Genomic DNA, 7,730 nt, shown 5'->3' with positions numbered 1-7,730 from the left:
ATGAACATTTAGGTTAATCAGTTTGTGCTATAAAAATAAATGTTACTGTGGATCCCCATGTATGTATTTCCTGTATATACATGGAATAAACTTGTATCATATGCTAGTAGGAACTACATAGTTGGATCCTAAAATAATTGAATTTCTTATTATAATATCTTATGAAATTTGAAAAGAAAATTTACAAAGCATTCTATGACTAAGAAAATTGCCATTTTAAAATTTAATTATAAGATTATATTTAGGTGCATATGTTAATTGCAGGTCCATTTCAGCCAATGACTCTCCTCTGGTTCTGGTTCCAGTGGGCACCATTGGGTAAATGAATGGAGACTGAAAATGACACCATGGTGACAGAATTCATTATTTTGGGACTAACAGATAGTCCTACACTACGTGCCATCTTATTTGTGTTTTTTCTACCAGTTTACATAGTGACTGTATTTGGAAATATCAGTATAATCCTTTTAATTCGAAGCAGCCCACAGCTTCACACTCCTATGTATCTGTTCCTCAGCCATCTAGCCTTTGTGGATATTGGATATTCCACATCGGTTACACCCATCATGCTCATCAGTTTCTTAAAAGAAAAAACTACTATTCCTCTCTCTGGCTGTGCAGCCCAGCTTGGTTCTGATGTAGCTTTTGGAACTACAGAATGCTTCCTGCTGGCGACCATGGCTTATGACCGCTATGTGGCCATCTGTTCACCCCTGCTCTATTCCACTCAGATGTCCCCATCAGTCTGCTTCTTCCTGCTGGGGGCATCCTACTTAGGTGGATGCATGAACGCCTCATCATTCACAGGCTGTTTTGTGAACCTAAACTTCTGTGGCCCAAACAAAATCAACCATTTTTTCTGTGACCTCTTCCCACTTGTGAAACTCTCTTGTGGCCATGCTTATATTGCTGAAATATCTCCATCCATCTCTTCGGCATCTGTCCTTGTGAGCACACTGTCTACCATCATTGTGTCATACATTTACATCCTACTCTCAATCATAAGGATGCGTTCTACTGAGGGAAGGAACAAGGCTTTCTCCACCTGCACTTCCCATCTTACTGCAGTCACTTTGTTTTACGGGACAGTTTTATTTGTGTATGTGATGCCTAAGTCTAGCTATTCAGCTGATCAGGTCAAAGTGGCTTCTGTGATCTACACAGTGGTGATCCCCATGTTGAATCCTCTTATCTACAGTCTGAGGAACAAGGAGGTGAAAGAGGCTATGAAAAAATTAATGGCCAGAACACTTTGGTTCCCTTGAAGTAAATCAGACAAAACTCCATACTTAATAAATTCAGTGATGGTGAGGAACAATGGTGATTGATATTTCCATGTTATTTATCCATACCCTGAACACTTACATAGTGAGAAGCTCCTATGCATACAGAAATTTGATGTTTATTTCCATTTATAATTTAAAAAGTGTCATTTACATGGACACTTGCTACATCCAAGTGAAATGTGGATTTTTGTAAAGGTAAGAAAACTTCAGAGAATAGTTTATAACTTTAAATATTCCCCATTTGCCAATTTTGTAATGTTATTTGAATAGATGTCTTTCAAAGCTCAAATGTCTTTCAATCTCCTATTTAAAATAACACTTAGGAAAAAAATAAAATAAAATAACACTTAGGAATGAAATTTCCAGTAAATGTGTAACAAATGGTATGTCTGACAAGTTAGGGATTCAGGTCATTCCTCTCTAAAGGTGTTGCTCTTACATGGTAAATGACTCTGTTAACTTCTGGAAACAGTGAGGATAGTCTCTCAGAAAAAGAATCTGTTTATTTTCTTTTAATTTGATTCAGAATGAAAAAAAATCATGATCCCTGTATTTTGCCATTACAAGATACAAACCTGATAATAGAGGAAATTGAATGAATCTCATCTAGATCTGCTGACTGGGGTCTGCATACATAGGTATTAGAGTGTAATTTAGCATCAAACATTGTTCTGCAGGATGACAACAGGATGGTGAAACTGTCTTTGTATGATAGCAAATAGGCAGGAAATTATGGCTCAATCAGAGAATGCCCTTACCACTTTCTTATAACCTCTCATGGAGGTATCTGTGATCACTGATTACCCCACTCATGATCAGTCTGTGGCAGTTTCTCCCTGTAGCTCTTCTAACAATGATTTCTGATTAAAACTTTGGTGAATGCATTTTTATTAACACAGTTGTAGTGTTGGACAAACCCTGTGAAGGTTTGGAGACAACACCATTGCACAGGCTGATTTCTCATCCTTGGACTTTTCACTGGTCAGATTGAGCAAATGTCCCCTTCTCTTGGAAGGTGCCTTGGGATTTATTCGCTATGGTTCTGAAATTTGTTCACTTATACCTCTCTGCCTAGATCATTGTGGAACTAGACTTTCACCAATGCAGTAATTCTAGAATGAAAGCCTGCACAGACATACATAGCTGGTGGCACTCTAGGGTTTGACTTCAGCCTGGGAAAAGACTTTCAGCATCATGCTGGGAGTCTGAACTCTGTTGGCTGAAGATTTTCATTGTCTGTTTCTGGTCATCTTCGTCTTGTCTTCCACACTTTGCTCTTGAGGAAGGCAATAGTATTTCTGTTCCCAAAAGTAATCTTCCTTAGAGGACAGACAAACTTCTTCATTGGTCTTTGCTCCAAGACTCTCAATCCCAGTGTGTCTTACTGAATTGGCTGTATCTCTCACTAATATTCCCTTTTCATCTTCTTTCTTAATACATACCACCTCTTTGTAAAATGTCATCTTTTTTTTTCATTTCTGTGACCTAGTACCTGATAGAAGCAACTGAAGGGAGGAACAGTTATTTTGGATTATAAGTCCATCATAGTGGGAAAGCATGGCCCCTGGAGTATCTGGCCTGTGGTGCCAAAAGCTTATGGCCTATCACATTGTAGTGAGACTGGAAGCAGAGATCTTAGGGCACAAGCAGAAGCTAATGTCACCTTCAAGGCATGCCCCCAACAAAAGCTAGGCCACAACCCCAAGGATTCCACAGCCTTCTCCCTGAAACACAGTTCCACTAGCTGGGGAGTAAATATTCAAACACATAAGCTGAGAATGTGGGGGGAAATGGAACATAGAATTTTATATACAAACTATAAAAGTATATTCTCACAGACATGGATGGACCTTACTGCATGCTCATCTAAATGGTCAATCTACCTCTGTCCTTTTTCGTCATTCGAAAGGAAGATATGCGACATATTTATCACATCTTTATCTGAGCCTTTTTTGTTTGGGAGTTTAAAATTTATGCAACTGATTATTATAATTTCATACAGAGATATGTCTCATGTGTTTCAACTCTAAGGAATCCAAGTTTTAACTCACCCAGCTGTAAGGGGTGTGGGTAGATCTGGCATTGGGAATAAGGTAGATTCATGTTCTTCTCCCTTGTTCTGAATAAACATGAAGGAGGAAGATGTTACCTGTGCAAATAAAAGAACCGATGCTAGAAAATGCAGTTTGTGTAGATGGCCACATACTTTCATGTTTGTTTTTGGTTTGTTGCTGGACATAGAGCCGAAAGTCTTGTGGATTGTAGATAAGCTGTCTACTACTTAGCCAAACTCCCAACCCTGTTTTTATACACTGAGATCTAAAGTTTGATCCTTACCTTCCAGTGATGGAAAGACACTCAGGCCTTACCAAAGAAAATATGTCTTTACCCATTACCTTACCATATGGCCTAGAGTGCTGAGGGTGTGGACACTCCCAAGAGAAAGGGAATGATGGATTAGGGTGCAGTTTAGGGATAAATTGTGTCTTTCTAAAATATGCATGGAGGACTTATAATTCTCAGTATCATTGAATGTTACTGTATTTGAGAACAGATTCATTGCAGATATAATTTTTTAGGAAGATAACTACTGGAGTAAACTGGGCTCCCCATCCAGTATGACTAAAGGCCTGGTTTTGGATGTAAACATCACAAAGGACAAAACTATGTTAAAAAGAAGACACAGATCTGGATGCTGCTGCTATACGCCAATGAAAGCCAAGCATTTACCTTAAAATTCAAAAAGCTAGGAGAAAGACATGGAACAGATTCTCTTTCAGAACCCTGAGAAGAACCAACCCTAACAATGCCTCATTCTTGGACTCTAAGCATCCAGAAATACAAGATGAATTGCATCTATATAAGACATCTAGCTTATGGCACTGGGCTATAGTAGCCCTAGCAAACAAATACAATTGCATGTTACTTTACCCTCAAGTTTCACTATCAGCTAGTTTACTCCTGGAAGAGAGGAGAATGGAGGCTTGAAGGATACCATGAATGCCTGCTAAAAGATGCCTTCTTTAAAAAAGAAATAACAAAAATAAAAAGAATATCAGGAGCAATGAAAAGAATTTTATCTGAACAGATTAATAAACAAGAACCAATGATAATGATTCTACTCCCACTGAGAGCAATCCAAAGTTCTCATACACTGTGTGTGTGTGTGTGTGTGTGTGTGTGTGTGTGTGTGTGTGTGTGTACGCGTGCGCGCGCATGAGAGAGAGAGAGAGAGAGAGAGAGAGAGAGAGAGAGAGAGAGAGAGAGAGAGAGATCTCCACTTATGATCTGTAAGATTCCTAGTTAGAAGGCAGGGATTCCAACTGGGAAATATTTAAAATCTGTTTTTGTTTTAACCCGTTTTTCTTTTGAAAACTTTCTGGCCTATATAAATTACAGTAAAATTTCCCTCCCTTAAAATTGATAGGACTTCAGAGCCATAAAATTTCTCAAGTTTCTTTAAAATACAGCAATGGACCGATGCTTAAAATCTAAGAGAAGAGGATGAATTCCTAGGGTTGTAATTGGGGTAATAGTTACAGGAGCACATGTGCTAGCCAAAAATCATCAGTCACATGTTTAAGTTTGTGTATGTGATCATTTTCAGTAAACCTTTGCAAACGATTATTTATGAGAGCTGGTTTTTTTTTTTTCTCATTTTAACCCGATTCTACAAGCTTGTTGACAGAGACATCAGCTACTAACCCACACAAGCCAAAACTGCTAATTATTTCTCAAAACTACTGCCTACTCTCTCTTGAACTTCACCTAGTTTACTATATATGGATTCTAGATTTTGCACTCCATTGTTTTCTTCTATTGATTTTTATTTAAGAATATTGTTTTTTCCATAATATAAGTTCATTGATAATGAATTTTTAGCAGGTTACTTTTTGTCAAAAAATTCCTTTTTGCACCCTCAATTTTGAGTGATATTTTGTTTGGGATAGAAATCTGAGTTGACAGTTAAAATGTTTTCACAGAAATTTTCACTCGAGTATAGTTTCTATCATTTCTTTTCAATGTTCCCAGTGGCCATGTCAGAGGAGCGGCAGGGGGCAACTGAAGTTCAAGGTGTCAGCCCACCAGCAGGAAACTCTCTGATGGGCCAATCTCGGACAGGCAAGACCCCGAGACCTAAGGTCCCAGAACGTCTTTGCTTCTGCTGTGCCTTTGCATGTTTGCTGCTGCCATTTTCCTCTGGTGTCTGGCATGGTGTGAATGGGTGTGAGGAGATCCACACTGCCTCTAACATAGTGTGTTTATGTCATGGAAACACCCCATTCTACTGGGCATGTTTACCCACAGATTAGAATGAAGATGATTCCTTCCTAAGCTGTCTGGTTTAATTGATAATAATAATGTTAGTTTAAATAGAGTTTTGATGGTAAAGATATAAACAAGGAAGTGTCACACAACTAGAAGACATGAGTTCCTATTGAGGAGCTGTACAGACTGTGGCTTAGGTTAATGATTAAGAAAATCAGTTGAGTCCCAGTTAGCCCCACTAGCTTAAATTCTTTTGACCTTAGTGTTGGTAGATGTGTTCACAGGCTTCAGAGTGCATTACAGTTGAAACAAAGCTTTGAAAATAAGCTTAGACTAAGATGTTATTGTCAAATAGGTTTGAGGTGAAAAACCCAAGAAGATAATCTAAAGTTTTAGAAAGACACATAGTTAATGTAGAACTTTTTAAGGCCAGGGAACAAGAATAAAGCAGCACAATTATTACTAGCTGATGGACTTTCCTTGTTAGGATTGGTTGATGACAAAGGTGATGATTGCTTGTGCCCATTTTTGCCCTCAATCTCCTGATATAAAAATCTATTGATGAGTTGGTATGCACCCCAAAGATTTAAAGTAGAGCTAACTGATTCTTTTTCATATATAAAAGTTTGGGTTTGTGATTCCTTTAAGATTCTTTATAAGATTACCTTTAAAGATAAGTAATAAAGTAATTGGTCTTTTCTTTGTAACTGCAAAATTGAAGCTTGCCAGTAAAAGATCTGACTGAGAAAAATATCTTGCTTGCCTACACAGTTAATCTCTAACAAGGTGCTTAGGTATGGATGTATGTAGGGTCTTGGGACAATTTGTTTTTCACCTGTAATATGTAAAATGCTTGATCCTATAAAGGATTTGGAAAACATACATTTTTTTACTGTTTGTCTTGTATTCATTATAATCATTCACTTGAAAAAAGAATGTAACAACATTGTAATTTTTATGTTGCCTGAAGGATTTTGCTGGGGTGTATAAGCTGTAAGGGAAAGAATAGAGATAGAGTTAGCTAGAGTTAAAATGGGCTAGAAGGAAAACATCAATAATGAGTTAGAAGAAAAATGTCAAGAATGAGAGTTAGAAAGAAAACATAAAGAATGAGAGAATTAAAATGAGTTAGAAGAAAAATATCAGAAATTAGAAAGTTAGAAGGAAAACATTAAGAATGAGCGAGTTAGAAGGAACTGTAAGGGAAACATCAAGAATGAGAATAGGAAATCACCAGGAAAATAAAGAATAGAGAATGCAAAAGAAGAATAAAGGAAAGGTCTGAAGGAAACCATCAAGAGAGTGTGTGAGTGTCTTTTTCCCTCAACCCACTCAGATAAAAAAAAAAAGTCTACTACGTGCTGAAGCTGTGACTTCCTTTCGAGTTCTAGGCTGTCTGGAGGCTGGTCCCCAAGGCAGCAAAACAATGTAACCTGTCATTTTCTAATTTTTGCTTCTTAAAGGGAATACACATTTTATCTTCCACTACCTTCTCTCTATCTCTCTGTCTTTCTGTCTGTCACTGTCTCTGTCTCTTTCCCTCACCTCTTTCTTATAACACGGAGAATCAAATTCAGCTGCTAAGCAAGCATTTTACTACTGAACTAAAACTTCTGCCCGAAGTCCCTTTTTGGTTTTCCATAGTTTTTTCATAATTTTCCTAAATGTAAACTATTCTCATACTTACCATGTTTGGATTTTTTCAAACTAAAAAAAATTTCTCATCTCATGTTCTTTCTCTAATTTTGGTATTTATTGGTGACTGCCTTCAAACGTGTCTTCCACCTCATGGCCTCCATTTTGAACTTCAATTATCCGTGTGTTAGATCACTTCACGTCTCTTAGAAAGCTCTTGAGCTACTTGCATTTCATCCTGTAATATTTATTTTTTCTATTGACACATCTGTCAGCTACAACCCTAATTTCTGTTGTGATCGAGTAACACTCCTACTGAATCCTTCAATTATGTTTCATGTCTCAGATTCAATTTTACTCTTTCTTTTTCTTTTCCCACCCCTTTTCATCCTTCTCTCCCTGCCCCTGCTGCAATGTCTTTCCTTCCTTCCATTTTCAATGTGTGTGTGTGTGTGTGTGTGTGTGTGTGTGTGTGTGTGTGTGTGTATTTGCAATGCCTGAATTATTTTCATTTGGCCCTCCCTTTGCACACCTTGTTAT

The 7,730-nt window shown here is 37.6% G+C and overlaps 1 protein-coding gene across 1 annotated transcript; it reads left to right on the top strand.

Moving 5' to 3' along the window:
- Window positions 1–320: 320 nt before the first annotated feature.
- On the top strand, window positions 321–1,265 carry LOC128093935 (olfactory receptor 481). Its single transcript, XM_052711851.1, has one exon. It carries the CDS (start codon window positions 327–329, stop codon window positions 1,263–1,265), a length of 939 nt encoding a protein of 312 aa, XP_052567811.1. The 5' UTR covers window positions 321–326.
- The last annotated feature ends 6,465 nt before the right edge of the window (window positions 1,266–7,730 follow it).

The sequence above is a fragment of the Peromyscus californicus genome, unplaced genomic scaffold, assembly GCF_007827085.1.
Source record: "Peromyscus californicus insignis strain IS unplaced genomic scaffold, ASM782708v3 Scaffold_4__1_contigs__length_199733344, whole genome shotgun sequence".
Classification (NCBI taxonomy): Eukaryota; Metazoa; Chordata; class Mammalia; order Rodentia; family Cricetidae; genus Peromyscus; species Peromyscus californicus.
The sequence above is the reverse complement of the archived record's forward strand: the minus strand, read 5'-3'. Positions and strand labels throughout refer to the sequence as shown.

Bases quoted from the DNA above. Each gene is read 5' to 3' on its own strand.
- LOC128093935 (XM_052711851.1), top strand. From the start codon at position 327: ATGGAGACTGAAAATGACACCATGGTGACAGAATTCATTATTTTGGGA.